A 21301-nucleotide genomic window follows, 5' to 3' on the forward strand; every position below is an offset into this window, starting at 1 on the left:
ACTAAAATAATTTTACGGCAGCGGTCGTAAGCGTCTCTTCATTGCAAACGCAGCAAAGTAGGTGTGAACTCCGCTAGATTCTACCGGTGCCTTGTGCTACTACGTGGCGTTTTACACACAGATCGAAGCCCGAGCGCCCGAAGCTTAATCTGTGCCACTTAGGCCTATCTTCGGAGGATTATTGCTGATTAGAGGTAACTTCTCGTCTCCTTCAGTGCCCCTTGCTCCTTAAATTCGCTCGATAGACGCCTCTCGTTCCTTTGGAAGCATCCTAGAACGAGCGAGAAAATGCCGAAGCTACGTGGGCTGCGTCGGTGCCGGTCGGCCGAGCTCACGGATAGCAGTTTTTACTCATTTCGTCGCGTGTCGATGACGGAGAGTTGGTCACAGCTCGCCTGAAAAGTGTTTTTCACCTGTTGATCAAATAAGTGCCAGGTTTCGATCAGGGAGGCTAGTTATTCCTTAATGTGTATCCCTCGCTGCTTGTCGTGGCCACTGTGTTAACAAGTGACCGGTGCCGCTAGCTGACAGTACGGTCCTAACCAGCGCTGTTTCGTCTTTTCCCCAAGTGCCGGAGTGTCAGCCGTCAACACGGGGACCTCCATCACACATCTTCCAAGATGATGGAAGGCGAAGATTCGGGCCGGCCGCAGCCGTCCGCGCTCACGTTATTCTTCAGGAACGCTTCCCAGGTGAGCCCGTGCAAGGAGCAAAGAAGTTGTCGTCCTCTACACGTGTAACGCATGATCCTCCGTTGACCTGTGTGCGAGATTCAACGGGTTCTTGGTCAGGAAACTTCCACTGCGCGACACAGGGGGCACGAACACCATATAGGCGCATTTTCCCGTGTGACTCGTAAAGTATAGCGGCCGTCACAAATTTTTAATGAAAGCATTAAAGGGGTACGGAAACGAAATTCCAGCTCTCATTTTCTACCTTAAATGTGTTGCATGTTGCATCATAACTTGAAAAACACCAGTCTTTCGTGGAAAGGCACCAGGAAACTTAATTTAAAGCTAGCTAAACCATCTTTCAATGTGTACCTGCTGGATGCCTGTGAAGCTTAGTTGGGAAGTCATCTAGCAACGTTGGGAAGCTTGCTACGTAGCCGCACTAAACATCAGAGCAGCACCACTCTTTGGAAGTATGCTCAACTGTTGTAAGTTGCCTCCGCCTGAACGTGATTGTGAAGCCTTTGCCTTTTATGAAGGAAGCCAACAAGATGCCATGATGGGCTCGTTGAGGAATGTCATTGAGTTGTTCCTCTGACTTTGCTGTACAGTTCCAAGCCTTTCTGTACTTTTTAATGTCGAGATGTCGCCGCGCTTCTGTGTGGCTGACATCTGTGGTAACGACTTGGTCAACAGCGATATGCTGATCAACAAGTTTCCAAACAACGAGAACTTCATGTCCTGTGAATCGGGTTCGCTTGTCCATTGTTTCCAACGTAGGTTCCAACACCTGCTGCTCGCTCTCCGAAATGAATACAGAGAGGGCGGTGGCGGTGTCTTCATCCTCACTTGTACCATTCAAGTTTATGTTCCCAAGGAAATCGTCCTGAAGCGCCATTGGAGTGGGCCACACAAACACGACACGCACGACTGATCTCACATGTGAAACGCTCGTCATCAAAAGGCTCGCTTGTAACGCATTGACGCTGTTGACGCCACCACAACGCTGACGACGCCACCAACGGAAAAGTGAAACCCCGCCAGCCTTGCTACTCCGTCAGCAATGCGAGAAATTTTTTCTTTTTTTTTTTTGCGTATGATATTTTATGACGCATTGTGCTCTCCATTCGCTTCTCTTCGAGCGCTTGCTCGAGTGCGCCGTTTGGAACGAAAAATATAGCCAGTCGTTCAATATACAAACGTGTGATTATCATTTATGGTTATTATCTATCATGCTTAACTCATTTCCAAACGAAATTTGTATATTTCAATATTTGCTTCCGTACCCCTTTAACTGTCCCATAGAGTGAAGCCGGCAAACGGCACCTAAATTCCCATTGGCTGCGACGCACCATGTGGCTCCATAGTAACGGCGTCATTGTTGCCAAGGGCCAGCTAGACTGCTGGTGGCACAGCGTAAAGATTAAAAACCCGTTAAAAATTTCTCTGAGAGGTTCCTGTTAACAAAGTAAATTAATGGCTTTGAAAATCAAATTTCATACATTTTGGTCTCGTTGGGAATCGAACCCGGGCCTCTGGGGTGCAAGACGAGCATGCTCTCCAAAGCCATGGCAGCTCCACGGTTCCAGCTGACTAAAGCTGTGCCTAGTGCGTGCATCATGCTTTCGCATTCCCACACGTAAGCAGTCTTGAGCGTCTCTATCAAATTTTTCGTATTTGACCCAAGTAAACACATTTCCTACTGATGCTTTTGATCCCGGCCTTTTCCGGCCTTTTCAGTCCGGAAAAAGAAGAAAAAAAAAGGAGGAAGGGAAACTGGCAATTGCTTCCTTGTGCTACCTGTGTTGTTGCACAGTACACCTCGGCTGACTGTCTCAGTATAAAATATTTGTGTTCATTGTTTGCAAACTCTTGAGTGTATGTGTGCAAGTGTGTGGCGGTATGGATTGTAATTGGATGTGGATATCTTGCCGGCAGCTGGCACAGGAGGCCGGGAACAAAATTGCCGGTGGTTGAATTGGCCAGCTACAATCGTGCGACTCCCACCTGCATATTTCTGCAGGAAATATGCCAGCTGCAAGCAGGACTGACTTGGAAAAAAAAAAAAAAAATGCTGGCAGTATTATACACCTGTTTCATGGTTTAGGCTCTAGACTCTGCACGTTCCCATTGCGTGCACTGCTTCGCCAACATTTTACAAGAGTTTGTTTCAATTTTGTTTCAAAATGCTTGTAATTACTCGTGAAACAGGTACCAAATCCACGGGCCCTAAAAGCGGCACATGTGACACTCGCTGCCGCGCCATAGAAACTAAGCAGGCGTAAACACTGAAGATGGCAGCTCTGATAGCAAAAGCAAATCTGAGAATACTTACACCCTGTAACGTTCAACACTGGAGCAATATAACCTAAGCCCCGACCCCCCTCGTCCTTCCTCTCGGCCAATAAACTAGAAGAGGCAGCAACGTATGCAAAAAAGTGGCGGTGCGCACGATTGCCCTCTACATTTCGTGACAACTTTCTGCGGCAACGTGACCAAAAGTATGGGAGTGCTTGTGCTCACCTTCGATTTCCCACGCACACATTTTTTATGAACTTTTTGCGCTCTTGGTTTTTGTTTTTCCCCTCCTCGTGTCTTTTTATTTTTTGACACCATCGATTATGAAATTTAGAAGCTATGTAAGCGACATTTCTATAATATTTAATAACAGCATTCGTAAAACATGTTTTTTTAATGCAATTGCGAATGGACTATGGCCTTTCTTCTTGAGATACTGAAAATTGGAGTCTGAAGTGATGTCGCATCCTGGTTTTTTTATCCTCCCTTAGCATGGCGGCGCTCGACGCATGTAGAACTGTGGATGATCGGAGAATGGAAGTGCTCTTTTTTAGGCGCTCGACGACAAATTAAAAAAAATATGATTTTGACCTGTCAGTGCCCCTTTAGGAGCTTGTGTCGCAGAAAAGCCGATGTCGGTGGCATGACGGGAAAATTCAGGATCGGTTGAAGGGTCATGACATCACAGCCACATTACCACGCGTGGGAATTTCAAACAATCTTAAAGGCGAAGCGTAAGCGTCTTGTAATCTTTTCCAAATTTTTGTGCTGGTTGCCGGCAATATATCCACTCCCATAATAGTTCAAGAGGTGCAGCAAATGAAAAGAGTGCCCTGGCGCGGGGTGATCCAAATCCATGGCAACTGGTGACTAACCGGTGTTTTTTTTTGCCCGTCGCCCAGACTTACCAGCGGTTGCTTGATGCCTGGACACCCTATTCCTTCTTCAGGTGGCTGGCCACTATCCTTCTTCTCCTTGCCTTCATGGCCAGAATTGTGTACCTTCAGGTGAGATGCTGTATGCTACATACTCGCCTGTGGGGTTGCAAAAAGGGGGTTGCAAGCAGAGCTGGAAAAGTGGCTCTTAAAAAGTTGTGGTTCCAGTGGCCTAAGCACAGATGAAATGGAGTTGCAAACACATTGATGCTACTCATAAGATTTTATTTATTTTTTATCAGTTCTCAAAGAAGAAAGATATAACACTGTTACATTACATTTACTTCGAAAATATCTAGTAGTTGTATCAACATTATACGGGTGACTTCATCACTGACCCGTCGCTCACTTTCCACTGGCAAGAAAGTACATATTCAATTAAACTTGCTGCTCATGAAGCTATAGTATAATCACATAGCATTCTTCATTAAACTTATACAAACTAATGCCCCATGTTTGAAAGCACCCCCTAAATGTGCAGTGAGGCAAAAGCAAAATGTTTTAACTAACCAACCCATTACACGCTTATTGAAAACACGAGGGACTGGTACTGCTTTCCTCTGATGCCATTGATTATTGAACTCATATTTATATTAAAAAAAAAGATCTTGAATGTATGATCATGGAGAGTGAACAGCCCACGCGAGTTTTGGGTTTCCAAAATTGACTGGGCTGTGAAATTTGTTTGGACAGGTAGTACCATCTTAAGCGGAACTCTTGCAACGTGCTGTGGCCAGAATCATTGGACCCAACCTCGAGCTCAGACGTCCGTGTGCTCCACCGAATCGTGACGCAGTGCCCGTTTTCATTCGTTCTGTGTCACATCCTGCACAAAATGACTATTTTTGGCCGCCGGCCATACCAATTAGCAGCGCTCTTTCGTCACACGGAACGAAAATGTAATAAACGTTAAGTCTTAATATGCACATACGCTGCAAACGTTAAGCCGATGTCTGATTTGGAGGTTTTAGCCATATCCATTCGTTTTTCTGTGGTGCCTCTGCCCCGGGGTTTTGACGTGTTCCTCTGTGCCGGTCCTCTGGTTGAAATTCGACTTTGTTAAATTTGCTCATCAAATGCGTTAGTCGTACTAAAACGTTCAGTGGGTAGTATCTTGGTACTATGTGCCATCACTTAGGACAAAATGTAGTGATCTTTTACAAGTGCTGCTGCCGAGCCATATTAATGTGAAAGCATTAACTGTCTCATGGAGCGAGCCGACGTCCTCAGTTTGAAGCACGAAAACGGCACCTTAAATCCTTTATTCAAGTGTGGCCAGCACCCAGCTATGAAACCACGTGAAAAGCCTAGACACGGCATTTAGTTTTCCCGATTTCAAGGGAGCAAAGTAAAGCTGATGAATTTTCGGCTTCGGTCCCATTGGCTGGTGCGCGTTGACGAAACTCCCATTGGCCGCTGCGTCTCAGTTTCAACGATTGCTCACCCGATGGCACTGCGTGTTCGCGAGGCAGTGGCTCCACCATTCCACGCCCAAGGTCAGCGCGCCGTACGCCGCAGACGAAAGAAGGGAGCGAAGAGCGGCGTGCATGCTTCTGCATTCACAACTCTCGACAAATGCTTAGGTGTACCTCGAGGCTTTTACATGCTTGTCTGTTGACACATAAAAGTGACCGATTTTTGCTGCTGTTATGTGATCAGAGTGTCTTGATAGGCTGCTTCTCTGACACATGCCGCCTTTTGTTGCCTTGCAGGGCTGGTACATTGTAACATATGCACTAGGAATCTATCACCTGAACTTGTTTATAGCCTTCCTCACACCCAAGATTGATCCTGCCATGGGGGATGACTATGGTGAGCCTGTCGTGGCCGTTTTGTGCTGCTGAGTTGTGTTTGAATCTTTTAAGCTTCTACCGCTTTCTGTGCATTTGAGTTCTCCAAATTAGTGGCATTTTCAGTTTGATGAAATACTGGCTGCCAAGCTTATTGGCGGCTCGCAAAACTGAAACTGTGCATTCAGGAGCAGAGACAATGCTGTCATACAAGCAGATTGTAAACTGGATGCAGAAGTCTCGAGGCCGGATATAGTAAACGCCTACTAAGCCCCTACTAACGTAACTTACATCTGTCAAAATGCTAGGCACATTTGATATACTGAGGGACACACAAAAAGAGGCACGCAACAAGAGAAACTGGTGCATCTGTCCCCTTTCTGTGTCTTCCCCTTGTTTCTCCCTTTTTCAATCTTCTTGAGATCTCCTAACATGTCTCATGTTTAAGCATATTTGGGGGAGCATGTTGGAGGCTTTGCCCTTTCTTGTGCATGCTGTCACCTCCACAGTTTAGTTCGCTAGAAGCAGCATCTTAGCCAAGACTAAATGCCACTTGGCTTGCGCATTGGCCTTGACAGTGCTTCCTTTGGAGCAATCTTGAACGAGACGCTGCTTCTTGCAAACTGGCCAAAGCCTGAATGCACCGCTCCAAATTTTTTCACGTGCGTGGAAACTGGAACGCGGGGCTCTCCCCGCATGCTTTTGTGACCTCTCTTTGCCGGGTTGCAGAGGACGGGCCAGAGCTGCCAACGAAGGTCAACGAGGAGTTTAGGCCCTTCATCCGCAGGCTACCGGAGTTCAAGTTTTGGTGAGGACGCCCCTCCTTTTTAGAGTCTCGCACGGCTGCTCAATAATCATGTCGAGCGAGAGATAATCCTTGACGCTAGCTCAGATTGTAAAAATCACTCTTGGCCTTGTTCGAACACTGGTCGCATGATGTAACCACCCCTACTATGTCTTCTAGAAAACAAGTGTCAATGCTAAATAAAACAGTATATGTCTGTGTGTGTGTGTGGGGGGGGGGGGGGGGGGGGAGGCGAGGCTATGTGCCAGACCAACAAAGGGCGTTTATTTTGGCGTGCCCCAGCAAAGAGCCAAGGATTATGTTAGACCATCTGCGGATTTCTCGTCATGCTATGCTCAGTTAGCATGCGTTTGCTCAGTTAGGCGACACCTTTGCAAAAAGTCGCCCTTCACATTGTGGACAGCTCGGCCAGAATTACCCCCTTCCAATGTGCTCTCGTGGATGATTGTTTCAATGTGTTGCATTCTACTCCAAAAATTAAAAAAAAAAATTGGGTGCACATTTTTTTTAGTAACGTTCATTAACTTACTTTTGAATTAAAAGTTTTATGATGTCTTTCTGTACCTTACGCATTATTGTATCTTCAAGCAAATATTTTTTATTTGAAGATGAACAGTGTATTTATACGCATTCCATTGCTCCTTGATGTTTGGCTTGGTGGTTGCAGAGTTCTTTTAATTGTCATTTTAACACAATCTTCATGACCAGTAACCTGCCATCTGATCTACACGAATGCAGTTCGCTCCATTCTATACATTTTATTATTTACAAGAATCACAGTCTACATCTGTTAGGTCCCAGCCTAGCACGCACATGTTTGTCGCTTTGGAAGGTGAGCAATGTACGTGCCACACGCACAAACGCTGAAAATGGCATCGACCAGAAGCGCTTTTCAAAAATGGTCTATAGATCTTTTGCTAAATTACTTAGTTAGGCACCAAGGAGCATATTCATGCCACAAGAGTAGTTACACGTGCTGGCGCCTGCAACGGTAACTTTTCTAAAGGAAATGTAAAACAAATGGCACGTTCCTTCAGGTTGTATGAGCGTGGGGGGCATCTGTACCTACATTCCGAGCATTTTCTGTGGTGCTTTGGCAATTTGTTAAAAAATGTATTGCGTGACTCTTCGACCTTTCTTCGCCAGCCATCTTCTACTTAAACATACCAAGTTAAAAAACGTTTTTTTTTTTTTTTTTTTTTTTTTAAATTTGCAATTGCTCCCATTTTTTTTCGTTTTTTTTTTTTTTATAGTTTTGCACGTAGGCCAAGGTATACTTTGCGCAAATATAGATAATTATCAACTTAAATAGCATGAACGCCCAGGTTTTCTCGCGGTTAGACGCAAGAAAGGTGGACGCTAGCGTACCCGATTGCCGGCCGCGCACCTCGCTGCACACCCGTGACATTACGCTTGGGTGGCGGAGAAAACTGGGGAAAAACTAGGGAGAACGATGTTTCGGTTTCGGCAGCAAACAGAATATAATTTTTTTTAATTAACTAGAGTGAATCTGGGAGAACGAGATAGCATTTTGGAATCGGGAAGCCATCTGCATTCAGATTTTGAAAAAATGCCATATTTACATCCACCAGCATCTAGCGAGTATTCCCAGAAAGTTTCATTAGTTTACACTGCATATTTAAATTTTTATAAATTATTTTCGGTCCACCGATTCTAAAGAAAAGGTAGGGGTTGGAGCACTTTGAATGCATTTTTCTCTGTTCCACTTTTCAGCAGCAAATTTCACTTTAGAAAAACTATCATTTTCCTATTACAGAATAGAGAATTATTCTTAGGTGGTTTTCTGGGATAACCTGGCTGGTTAGTTTTTCTACTTTAACATTCTTTTCTGCTAAAAGAAACATATATTTGTAAAAAAGCGCAGACATGAACAAAACATGTTAATCTTCTGATGCAGTTACACTTATAAAAAAACAATGCAATATAGCAAAATAACTAGCTGGGTGTGTGCTATGGGCATTCCTTTAACTAGATTACACAAAAAAAATCACGAATTTTTATTTTATTTTAAAACGATAGTTCTCCTAAGCAAACGCAGTGACTTCCATGCTGTAACATTCGTAACAAGTTTCAGAATTATAGGACAAAGAAATTTGGCAGGGATGGTCTTGCCACTCATATTAACTTCCACTGCAAATTTGACTGAAATCAAGCAAGTGGTACAGAAGTCTACTTTTCTTCAGTGTCCCCCTTTAGTGTATAATGTGCAGAATTCCCAACTTTGGGAAATGTAAATAGTAGGTGCTTGAACGAAGTGGGTGCTTCTGCGGTATTTTATGGTAGGTAGCACCTTCTTTGAGACTTCGTTGTTCCCCTGGCATTGGCCACCAGGTTGCGTCATTTGTATGCAAGCAAACTTTGGTAGCGGGCATTTATCGACAGATGAACTGCTGAGAACTTCATTAAAATACGGAGCATCTGCCCATTCCACAATAAGTGCCAAACCCTCAATTCTGTAACATTTGGAAAATACATGAAGGACATGTATTTACATATTGTTGACCTAAGGAGTGCCCATCCCCCATTTTTACACGATTATCTCCAAATTTTGAGTGGGCGCTCACTCGTGATTTTACAATAAGAGGCCAATGATGGTAAAGGAGGTTTGCAAAGTAGCAGTATGATTTGAAATGGAAAATATACTGTCAAAATGGTGCTGCTGAATGATAACACAATATCATGTCACCGGACACGACCAATATTAAGCAATGTTTCGGGTCTCGACCAATAAAATTGCTTGTACCATATTTCCCTATTTTTTTCTGTTTGCATGTGTGGGGCTCTTCTGGCCATTGGTACTTTTAAACTTGGGAAGCTTCTACGGGCTAAACCTAGAGAGTAAAAGGCGCTTCCAATGGGGGTGACACGTTCTGGCTATGCCAAAGAGCGGGAGGCACTCGGTTGATTGAATAATGTTTTAGCGAACGCTGACGTTTTACGGAATAACACTTTAGCGAATAGTCGGCCGTTGCGAAATAGCGTTTACGGGTGGGCGAGGTGGGTTAACATTTTTGTAATGAGCCGCCGCAGACTTTTGCCGTGTGGGAGGGGGTGGCTTAGCACGCGCCCCCATTATTTGCTAAAACGTCGATTCGCTCAAATGTCGTTTGTCGCTAGAATGTCATTCGCTTTTGTGATATGGACCTGCCAGAGAGCACGGAGCAGGCCCCAGTTTTATAAGTGTGAAAGCTGCCGGCATGCCAAAGGTCCTTTTTTTTTTTTTTCTGAGACAAGTCTCGTGTGTTTATAAATGAGTTTCTGAGGCCATTCTTTGGAAGTTAATAAACACGAATATAACATTTTTGAGAAAGGCTCTTTTTTTGAAAAATTATAATTCCATGCTCATATGCCCCCCTCAAGGAAAAGGCAATGCATGTGTCAATCTACTTTCTGCAGCTTGATTCGATTTGGGGGAGTGAACTGTGTCTGAACGTTTCCAAGTTAGGTTCTATTTGCTTGCAAAGTAGTCGCACGGGAAGCGTTGGTTTGCTCGACGCAGGTCTTTCGCCCGTGCAGGTACTCCGCCACCAAAGCAACGCTTGTCGGCATTGGGTGCACCTTCTTTGAGGCCTTCAATGTGCCGGTTTTCTGGCCCATCCTGCTGCTTTACTTCATCACCCTATTCTGCATCACCATGAAGAGGCAGATCAAGGTGAGGCACGCTGCCCGGGCCGGTCTGACGAAGGACTTTCGATCGACTGACCGACTCCTTCTCACCTGCTTTGGCACCTCTATTCGTCTGTTGAGCCTGAACGGCATTCCTCATACTTAACCAAGAGCGACATGCGACGAGTTGTTTGTTGGCACCAGGACGAGGGTTTTGTGAACCTTTGCTCTTGCATTACCCGAAAAGGCTCGGATGTCTGTCGTGCGAAGACAAATCCTCGTAATGAATACTAGACGCTAAGGTGGACGAGGAAACAAGAAGTGTGCTTGCTATTGGGGAACTTTTAGGTGTCTGTAAGCCTATTGGAAATATTGTATGTACAACAGCTGAGTTTGTTTTGTTTGTTCTCGGTATGTGAAGCTCATAGGAACCTATGTTCATCGTATTGTGGCAACTTTTCAGAGTCTATTTACATCCTGGGTCGGCGACAGGTTAGACGTTTCTGCCAGACGAGGTGACACGCGCACGTTTGAACATGGCGTTTTTCCGTCGCAGCACATGCTAAAGTACCGGTATCTGCCCTGGACCCACGGCAAGACCCGGTACCGGGCCAAAGACATGACGGACGGCGCCGTTTCCCGGGGAACGCTTTCCAAGTGAGCCTCACCCTCCTTTCTTGCGGCCCGGCGAGGAGTTTCCTCGACACGCAGCGGCGGCAAGAGACCAAACGGCCTCGAGGGGGGGAGGGCGGCGACCCCGCCGAGGACCCTGCGTTGTGGCTTCAGGACCTCCACTCGTAGAGCCGCCACCAATCACTCGCGTGGTTCGCACACCAGAGAAAAATATACATACATCCATACATATATATAGATTGCTTGCGTCAGCCGACGTTGAAGGAGGGGGCAGGGAGGGATCCTTTCCATTGCTTCCTAGATAACGAGGGGCTGGATTTTCTTTGTCGCCTCTCGGAGTCCAGCAAGAATCGCAGGTAGGACACGAGCACCACGTCAGCATTCGGATGCGACTCGGTGACGTCCAGCCCTACAGCTTTGCTGTCTAGAAGGTGTGGCTCTTTTTCCCCCTTTTTTTTTCTTCTCTCGGGAGTTTTTGAGTTGCAGTATTTATTGTTCAGTGGCTGCCTTTTGGAGTCTGGGCCCTCCCAGCCTCGTAATCCGACCCCTTTTTTGTACCAGCTTACAGATGCGTGCGTGCTGTTGTACCGTTTCTGAAATAAAACAATTAGCTCGAGCCAGGTGGCACGCCGGCCGTTTGTTGTCCTCCGCTCCAGGGGAGGAACGTTTTGTCTCCGGTTCTTTGCTCTGACTGGATGTGAGCTGCCGGTTTTTTGTGAAGTGCCGCATTTGCTCGGGCAACAGACGCACTGTTTGCGACTGAGGCCCGCACAGCTTGTTTTCCGCAGAGCATGCGTACAGCCAATCGTTGCATTCTACGAACAAAACTTGGCGAATAACCAGGTCGAGAAAACAATTCTCTGAGAACTTGCACTCTGCACAAATAGCATTTCCATAATAGAGCATTATCTGTGTCCCTCTTTTTGTCGCAATGAATGGCCATACACGTGCCCTGGGGGAAAATGGTTGCGCAGTCTTCATTCGTAAACGGTGCGTTTATTACTCCAATAAAGGCGGTATTTACATGTCCTGTTCCCGGTTGCCGAACAGGTTTCGGTGACGCTGTTTTGTTACCTCGTTTTACAAAGTTTTTGTGCTTTGTGATTGAGCGCTACTGGCACCTCTAATTACTTTTATAGGTCGGGTGTGGTCCCCACTAAACTTCCGATTCATGCCGTCAGTGGTATTCAAAAGATTCTTGCTTGTTTCTTCAGCTTGCGAGCTCTTACTTAGGAGCACCTTTTTCAAGCGCATTGTATTGCTTACATAAATCAAGAGATCATTACAAGTGCTGAGGTGAGAGCACTAAGTAATCTGTCCAGAAATTGCACTCACCTGGACAAGTTTCCTTTGACAATATTTCCTTCACAATTGAATGGCATTAGGTGTATAATCTGTTTTCTTGTGATAGCCACACTTTTAGTTTCCTTTTGAAGTGTTTAGCCTTTTAGGGGACCAAATTGTGAATGGTGCTTAGTTCAGCAAAGTGCTTCATCGTACACCGATGTACTATGGAGATGCAGTCGAATGATTGTCTTTCTCTATGTGCACTGTTGTATTGTAGAGCAGCCACAAAATGGGAGCACCTTTCCTTGTATGCACCGGTGTATTGCGGAGAAGTCAAACAATGAGTAGCTTTCCTTGTATGCACTGGTGCATTGTGGAGAAGCCACTCAATGGGAGAGTCTTTTCTTGTATGCACCAGTGCATTGTGGAGAAGCCACACAGTGAAAACACCTTTCCTTGGCAGTGCTTCAAAATTTACTCGATTTTACTCCAGGGTAAGAGTTTTGTACCTTCGCATTCTAAAACCTATTCGCATCCAGCATTTCTCAGTCTGTGTTGTCACGTGACACGACCCGCGGAAGTAACACAGATCCATTGGGGAAGGATTTGGAATACAGCCTTTCTGTGCACCAGTGGATTGTGGAGAAGCCACAGAGCAAGGGCTTTTCTTGTATGCACCGGTGCATAGTGGAGGAACCACACAATGAGAGCACCTTTCCTCGTGTGCACCAGCGCATTTTGGTGAAACCACACAAGAACACCTTTTCCTGTATGCATTGATGCATTTTGAAGAAGTCGTGGGATGAGAGAGCCCTTTTCATTCCTTCAGCAGTGCTATGCAGAGAAACGGAGGAATGGAGTTTCCAGTCCCCGCGTGCACTTCGAAAAAGCAGCAATGCAAGGATGGTCCGCAAATACATGTCGTATTGTGCTAGCAGTGCGACGGTTTCGTGGAAATGTGCAGCCCACATCTCTTTGGCCTCACAATTGTGCAAGTAGAGTGGCTAGAGGGACAAGATTGCAGCACTACTCGGGGCCAGCGAGTAAAACTGCGGTTCTCTGTTTCAGTAGTGTAGAGGAATTGTGAGCTGAAGAGGAGAGAACCAGTCCTTGCGAACAAAGGCAAGGCCCCGCCCCCTCCTTCAGTCGGTGCAGTGGTGTGTGCGCATGCCCGGACTGCATTGCATTGCGTCCATCACCCAGAGACACTGTGGCCCCGGGGGTAGTTGACTCCAGCGGCGAGTGGACAGACACCTTTCTCAATAAAAACCCAGCCTGTGGCACAATGTTGAAACTGGCCTCCTTTCTGAGCACAGCACTAGGCTATGGCACAGGACCAAGAGGTCGGTCCATAGTGCTACAGTTGCCACCGTGGCTGCAGTACAATAGATCTGGACCCCTATACAGAGGGTGTTTTCGAACATCCGACCCCCTTGTGCACACTTTGTGCTCTCGTCCATTAGTTGCATTTGCTTCCACTCTACTATAATTCTACATTTCAGGTTTGAACGTTCTTAGTGGTTGTGCATCTGCAAACTGAACACCTTGGATGTGTCTTTGTCAATGTATGAAAATCTCAAAAGATGGTATGCACCAACTCAAATCTACCATGTTGCACCGCAATAGTGTCTCTTAGGGCGCACTTCCGGCCTGGCATGTGGGCGGAAGTCGCCATGCGGGCCGGACATTGTCGTGTTTTTCGGAAGAAACCAGCCTTCTCGTCAAAATGCCTTGGCTGGGGCTGCACCAAAAGAGCCAGGAAAGATGCAAAGGTCAGTTTTCACTTTTTTTTTCTGCCTGCCCAATTTGACTGGCAATGCGGAAAGGGAAAACCAGACGCCGTCGGACCACGATTGCTTCTGCGGTAAGCACTTCGGGTTGAATGCACAGAGGCTTGGGATAGTCAGATTTATTTTGTTGCAACATGAGCGGGGGAAAACGGTCAAGTTGTCTGGGCCACCCGCAAACGACATTCAATGCGTCTTCCCATTCAAACTGTCTGCTTTTTCAAACTCTGAACGTTCAAATGACAACGGCCCATAGACCACACATAGGCACGGTAATTACAATAGTAGGTGCAGGCCTCAAAAGATTTTTAAATTTGAAGGTTGTTTGGGGTAAGTAGGTTCAGTGTAAACAGTGGAGAGAAGGGCATGTTTATCATTGTTACCGGTGGCCATCATTGACTTGTTATGCCCATACCTCGGCGAACCTCACTCATGAGGGCCCCCACTTACCCTCATTTTCACAGGTGAGGTGAGTGAGTTTCTGAACTAGGAAAATTCGTGAGGGGCGTGAGGGCCATAAGTGCGTGAGGGTATTAGGGCCGTGAGGAGTGCGAGGGCCATGAGTGCGTAACGGGTGTGAGGGCGGGGAGGGCCATGAGGGGCGGTGAGGCGTGAGGCCCCCTTCAGACTGTGCAACTCTCAGCAATTTTGGTGTTGATGGCAAGTTCCCTAGCTTTCCCTAGATCGACACAAATGGCTGAGATCGGATTCGGCTCGAAACAAGCGAGCAACTCTGAGCAATTCGAAGACGTTTGAAGCGGCTGCATCCAATCGGGGACGCGATATTTTCACGTGATGCCTCGTGCCGGTGATGACAACAAAAGATTTGGTTCTGGTTTGAAAGTGATAGTTTATGGAAATAAACTGTATCAGAGAGATGCATTAGTATTCTCAACAAGATTTAAATGGAAAAAAAATATGTTTATAGCACGTAATTGTGTCTAAATAGTGCAACCAAAATAAAATTTCATGATGATGGCAAATTGCAGCAATTGGTTGCTGCGACGTCAAGTTTCTGGGCGAGATTGCCCCATTCGAAGCGGGCCCGAGTGGCGCGAGGGCCATAAGTGCGTGAGGGGCATGAGTGAGAGAGGGACATGAGGGCGGTGAGTGGTGTGAAAGACTGCGCATAGCCTTAACAGTGCTCTGCATCGAGCACATGTTGCGTCGAAATGGCGCTCGTTTCCTCTTTGCTCTCTCCTTCCTCTTGCTCCTTTGGTGCTCTTCCCTCTTTCCTTCACTTCCCCCCCCCTAGCGCCTATGTTGCCACCCCCTCTGGCCAGAATATATGGCTCTGCAGCGCATGCACCGACCCTTCACGCGAATCTGGTTTGTGTGCACGCGGAATGCCCACACCTGATGGGGGCAAACGCCGACTTGTTTGTAAACAGTGTCGAAGCATCAAACAAGCCGAAGTAATGTCTCCATCAAAAGCTCAGCAGATGCCAAAAGGTCTGTGCAGTTGTTTGTACCCATTACTTCCCACCAATAATAATTGGGGATGCCGTGAACTTTTTTCGAACCGAAGTTTTGACTATCGAATCAAGCGGTTCGAAAGATTCGAAAGATTTTGAATTTTCAGACTTGCTATATTGTAAAATTCTACGGAAGTCGAATATCCGAACTTGTTAAACTAAGAAGTTTGACGCCTTTCGAATCGTCATACTTATGACACTAAAAAATTCGATCCTTTTCAAACTTATTACGCTGCAAAATTCTATGCTTGTCGAACGTTCAAACTTGATAGACCAAAAAATTCGACGATTTTCGAACTTCTTGCACTAAAAAAATCGAAGCCGTTCGAACTTTCGAACTTCCTACGCTAAGGAATTCGATAAATTTCGAACTTATTTATCAAGAGAATTCGAAAAGTTTAGAATCCTGACATGTCAAAAGTTCGACAAACTTTGAACTTTTAGGGTAAAAGTTCGACGTTCGTTGAACTTTGAAAGACTTGTATGGTAGAATGCTCCTCGAACTCGAATTGTGTCGGCTTCTGTGCTCTTTGCGAGACGTTTCCTCCGTCCCAAAAAATAAACCTCCAGGACAATTACAAACTTAATTTACTATATGCCAGCGTCACTCGGGCGGCGTTCGATCAGATTACTACCCGCGTGCAAGGGGTAGGGAGGTAGTTTACCAGGTCGCTTCAAGGCTTTTCTGAGCTTCAACCTCCTGCCCGCCCCTGGCCGTTTCCAACTGGAAGAGTATCGTAAAACAGTGTCACAATTACTGATCTATGGTCACACGTCACTCTGCACTGGCAAATATTCCAGCACATCCGGGACGCTCGTCGTCTCATTTAATTGCCTGACCCAACTTCGCAGTCTAAATATCACGCCCTAACTTTTCTATACCTGATTTCGTGAAGACCAGTGAGTCGTGAAAACATTATTTGAAACTGAAACTGTGAAGGAACATGAAAATCAAACTTTGAAAACTTGGACCTAAAAAAACTTAAAATCTTCGAAAGTTTTTTTTTTTTTCTTTTTTGAATTTAGCGTTAGAAGAGAATTGAAACCTTCGAACTTTATGTAGAAAGAGCTTCGAAATCTTCGAACTTTATGTTCATAAAAATTCGAAGCGTTTGATTTTTATATTTAAAGAATTTCGAAAGCTTCGAACTTTTCGAATTTCAGATCCCAGGAAATTCGAAATTTTTTGAATATCTCGAATTTGAAGTTAGGAAAGTTCGAAATCATCGAATTCATCGAACCTCAAGTAAAAAAATATTCAAACCCGAAATTTTAGAAACCGTAAAAGCTTCGAACTTTTCGAATTCGAAACTCCACTGTGATCGAAAGTTGCAAATTTTTCGAATTCGAACCTTGGTCGGTACGAAAATATCGAAATTTTTCTAATTCAAACCTTAGTTCGCTTCGAAAATATTGAAACCTTTCGAACTCGAACCAAGGGTGGTTCGCGTCATCCTTAATAATAATGGACCAAATAATTTTTTTTTTTTTCATCTTTTGCTTGTGATTAATGTATAGGGCTTTGAAGATATTTGTTGCCGAAATTATTTCAGGAATGGGCATCATCCCAAAGCAAGCTTAAGCAGCATGGTTCGGGTTCAAATGACCCCGAGCATATTTTTGTTTTTATCAGCGGTTGTGTGTCTATTGGCCCCAAAGGTACTGAAGGAAAAATGCAAGTGCAGTGCTGGTACTGTGGGCTATCTACACGTCGAAACTTGCCTCTTATCTCTGTGAAAGGGCTCTTGTATAGAAGGTCGCAAAAGGGCACCCTTTTATTGGCAATGAGCAACTCGGCCTTGTTTTTCCTTCGCAATTTCTTTAGCTTTTACTTAGTGTTGAAAGTGCAGACAAAATGTAACCTGCTGTCTGTCACTTGCCTAGGCTTACAACTGTTTTGACTCTGAAGGTTGTGAATGGTTTTGGAGACATGGGATGTTTCTTGCTTTGCGGGAAGTTTCAATTAGGGTCATGGTTTCTCAGGTAAGTGGCTCGCAACAAGGGAAGTGGTCTGGCTCTTGGAGCTGGCTTTCCCAACATAGACATCCCTCTTAAGAGTAAATTGGGTTTGCTTTTTGAGCGGATTTCCGTCGCAGAGTGCGCAATGTTGTTCTTCAGAGCAACAATACGAAGACTTCGAATGTAGCAACTTTTTTCATTGCAAATCCATTACATTTTGTTAACTTGATCTTATAGACACATGCTTCGTCAACATTACATTTTGTGAACCCCTTTTTTGCAATGATTGGTCCGCAAAATCTCTCTAGGACAGAATCGATTAGTCTTCCCTTCGCTTGCTGGAAGTATACCAGAAGCGAGGGTAATATTTGCCACACTCGCATTCTTGCAAAGGTTAACCCTTTTGTTTTAACCCGAGCACGACAAAATGTTGCAAAAAAAGAAGCCGTATACGAAACATTGAGTCAACGAAACATTGTTCAACAGACTGGCGCCGCTACACATGCTGTCATCCAGATGCATCTGAAATTGGTGTCCAAACATTCAAGGACTCGTTTGCCGATCCACTCTATACTTAGTTTCACCTTAAGTCCAGACACATCCAACATTATGAGCTAATGGGACCAATCAGAGTCAGAAGAGCACCATCATGGAGTTCATCTTTCTCAAAGTGTTCCATCATCGCTGAACCAATCATAAAGACATTGGGATTCGCACCTTTGACGCTGCTTGATCGGTCCTATTACCTCGTAGCATCAGCCAAGTCTGGGATTAAGCTCAAACAAAGTATAGCTAGAGCAAACTTTCTTTAGAGTCAACCATTCTGACAAACTATTTGCCATATTGCCACTTTCATTTTGTATTGGTTGTGTATCAGTATTGCTAACTGTTTGTATTGGTGCTAGCAGCGTGGCCAGTTGATGCCGACTTAAACACTTCCCAACACAGGCATGTAGTAGTACCTTGCATCACACTTTCATTGAACCTGTTTTACCACACAATTTCACTAAATGTGTGGGAAGCAGGACATGGCACGCCACAAACAATGTTAACATACATTTTTATTTCGCGCACTCGACGTGCCATAATGCCTGTGAAACTTCTCATGCTTGTGGGACAACACCAAAGCATTCGTCACAACGTGGCTGCAGTGGCAGTCGCACTGCCGGGGGACGCTGCACACCAACGGTTCGATGTCGCAGCCCCGCCCGGTCTAAGTGCAGACTACCCCTTTTTTTATTTCGTCTCGATACTGGAGGGTACACCACTAGCAGACGAATAATGAACAGCAAGAGCCTCCCCGGAGAATATGGCGCATGTCCCAACGGGTGTGGTCTTTCGAGTCTTCAACAGGAGATTTAAACAAATATATAGAAAAAAAAGGGAAAGCCACACAAAAAATAAAAGAAATAAGGCCTCGAATAAAAGAAGAACAGGCCAAGAAATCACAGGAGCAGCTCGAAGAAAAACAACCGAAAAACGAGGAAAGAAATAGACTGGCAGCCGATGTAGGTTAGAGTGGAAAGACACGAGCAAACGCCCAAATAAGCCCACCAGTCTGCAAGTCGAAAGGGGCGAAGGAAGGGTCCGGACGGGGCGAATAAATTAACGAGCCCACAGGGAAGCGGTTGGTGCACAGACGCCACCCTGGCAAGACCTCACCGACAGTCAAACTCTCGGTGGGTGCACCGGATTGGCCTCTGGGGAATGCTCGACAGAGTTAGCTAGTGGACAGTGGGGGGAGGAGGAGGAGAAGGAAGGGGAGCTCCGACGGTGGGGAGGCTAGCAGCGAGTCTCGTAGAGGCCACTCCGGCCGATGTAGCGCACCCATTTGATGACGTCGTGGTCGCTGTAGTTTAGCTTGGACTCAAACACCTTGAGGTAGCGCACCTTGAGCCCAGAAGGAGCAAAGGGAACCTGCAACAACGTCGCGGATGCTGGGTCAAGCGGAGGAAGCCGGTGCATGCCCATACTTGACAATGGGCCAACAATCCAGTAGATGGTCTGCCTCCAGCACGCACTCATTGCCTTCCGGCGGGCTTTGGCTGCACGTGTTACAAGTGCCATCTGAGGCAGACCATCTCCTGGGCTCTGAACCTGCCACCGACTACATAATGAAGTCCTTCCAACACCAGAAACACTGCAGCCATTATTGACGCAAAATGCGGCTTCAAGAAAAAAAAAAAGGCACAAGTGCGTTTAAAAACAATATTGCGTGCTCGCCGAGTTTGAGTGCATCCGAGTCAAAACGAGAAAGGAGCCTGAAGGAAAAAATGTTAAGGATAGCTGCAAAATTTACTAAAACTATGACAACTTTTACAAAATACACAGGGCATTTGATTTCTTTATTTGAACAGATTCATCAATTAAAGGAAAGCCATAAAAGGTACACTAACACACTGTATAAATGAACTATAAGGCCTTAAAGGATGTAACATTAGGGAGGTAAATCCTCACAGTAAGTTGCATAATGAACAAATATAATTATTTATATCTTAATTAGTGAAAACATGTGGTTTGCATGAGGAACTTGCTGAGCATCATCAAAAACCACTAAATCTGTAAATTTTTTTCAAAGATTTGAAGCATGTGTGAAACAAGGAAGGGCACTAAATTAACCACTCGTGCACTAACAGCAAAGCAAGTGGTGCAAAAACGTAATGAAACTAATATTACTGCGTATTCCCACCGCCTGTTCCACATGTGGCAACTTTAGTGCACCCCCACGTGCTTCAAGTCCTGCTAAAACTAACCGATTTAGTGGTTTTAGATGCTACTTGGGAAGTTCTTTGACTAGAATTGTCTATTTTAACTAATTTAAGTTCATTAACAAGTCACCCACATTATGTGTACTCACCTGCACAGACTGCATTAGTGCACCTTTCACAGTTGTTTTTAATGAATCTGTTAGAAATAAAACCAAACACCCTGTATATTTCACTCTAAATTTTAAGGGGCTTTTTACGACAGTAAAATCGGTTTCCCCAATTTCAGAGACATTCCATCTCCTACAGAAGGGTTTGCATGCCAGTGTCAGGTCTGTCGAGCTCTATTTAATGGAGGACTGAACATTCAAAGGCTCCACATTAAGAATTCTCAGGGCCAAAATCAAAACAAGACTTTGTCCCATCCTGGCAGCACTGGCGACCAATTCGTCAATCGAATGTGGTCGCAGTCCGGATACGATGACCCACCTCAAAGTTCATGGAAATTGGGGGTCTGTTCCATTTTCTTCTTGGCATCCGTCTGGAGCAGCTCGATTTCGGCGCTCAGCTGAGTCTCCTTCATGCCTGCCATACGCTTGATCCTGTACCAAACAGAACATCTTTTGAGGGTGCAGCCCACTGGCTTACGGACAAGCCAGTGCTCGTGCACCCATAGGTCAAGACACGTCCAGGCAAAGTTAGTTGAGAAGGGGACACTAGCTAGAGATTTAACTCCTGAACTACTCAAGTGATCAAATGAAATTTGCAGGGGAGGTTTAACATAAGATGTAGGTGTATTTTGCAACCTTTGAGCTCTCTTAGGACAGCGGCGTAGACTTTCCATTTTCCCGGGGGGGGGGAGCTGAGAAGTTCTGGGGGGGGGGGGGGGGGGGCTGCGCAATACTTTTTCGCTTGAACTATAAATTGAAGCTAACGAAGGCACGCTGGGATTCCATTTCCCATGTATTTTGTCAATAAAGGCACCGTGGGCGTTATTTTCTTCACATGCCACTACTAGATGCTCGTTACATGGCACGTAAACAGCATGTCGTTAAGGATGACGGCCCTCTTTTTGGATTTCACCAGGGGGGGGGGGGGGGGGGGGGGGGGGGGGGCCACGAGCCCCGATGCCCCCCCCCCCCGAAGCCTACGCCTATGCTCTAGGACATTTTTACATACCTGCATCAGAAGATCTGTCATTCTTTGTAAATCTATGATATGCAAATGAACCTATTAAGCACCATTCTGACTACTTGAATGTATAGTGGGGGATGTAAAACTTTGGGCTATCTAGTTGTTAGAACTCAAATGTAAATATTTTAGGAAGGG

General features: G+C 45.5%; 1 protein-coding gene and 1 long non-coding RNA gene across 3 annotated transcripts; one reads left to right on the forward strand and one right to left on the reverse strand.

The window, feature by feature from the left end:
• Positions 1-74: 74 nt before the first annotated feature.
• LOC8037695 (protein RER1) lies at positions 75-13340 on the forward strand. 2 transcript variants are annotated; one of them, XM_029992024.3, is made up of 8 exons: positions 75-194; positions 570-692; positions 3872-3976; positions 5617-5716; positions 6424-6502; positions 10037-10172; positions 10683-10783; positions 13115-13340. In XM_029992024.3, the coding sequence occupies exons 2-8, from the start codon at positions 621-623 to the stop codon at positions 13131-13133; spliced, it is 612 nt and encodes a 203-aa protein (XP_029847884.1). In that variant the 5' UTR covers positions 75-194; positions 570-620; the 3' UTR covers positions 13134-13340. The 2 variants fall into 2 exon arrangements, with proteins under 2 accessions (XP_029847884.1, XP_002412441.2); XM_002412396.4 differs by having other exon boundaries at positions 13118-13340.
• Positions 13341-18308: 4968 nt separating this feature from the next.
• LOC120838992 lies at positions 18309-20574 on the reverse strand. Its single transcript, XR_005715215.3, has 2 exons — positions 20462-20574; positions 18309-19184 (listed from the first exon to the last, which is right to left on the reverse strand). It is a non-coding gene; the product is annotated as an uncharacterized LOC120838992 (long non-coding RNA).
• Positions 20575-21301: the final 727 nt, after the last annotated feature.

Source organism: Ixodes scapularis, unplaced genomic scaffold (genome assembly GCF_016920785.2).
Source record: "Ixodes scapularis isolate PalLabHiFi unplaced genomic scaffold, ASM1692078v2 PGA_scaffold1__304_contigs__length_218370807, whole genome shotgun sequence".
Classification (NCBI taxonomy): Eukaryota; Metazoa; Arthropoda; class Arachnida; order Ixodida; family Ixodidae; genus Ixodes; species Ixodes scapularis.

Coding starts and splice junctions, on each gene's coding strand:
- LOC8037695 (XM_029992024.3), top strand. CDS start 621: ATGATGGAAGGCGAAGATTCGGGCCGGCCGCAGCCGTCCGCGCTCACG. Junction 3,977..5,616: donor CCAGAATTGTGTACCTTCAG/GTGAGATGCTGT, acceptor GTTGCCTTGCAG/GGCTGGTACATTGTAACATA. Junction 5,717..6,423: donor TGCCATGGGGGATGACTATG/GTGAGCCTGTCG, acceptor GCCGGGTTGCAG/AGGACGGGCCAGAGCTGCCA.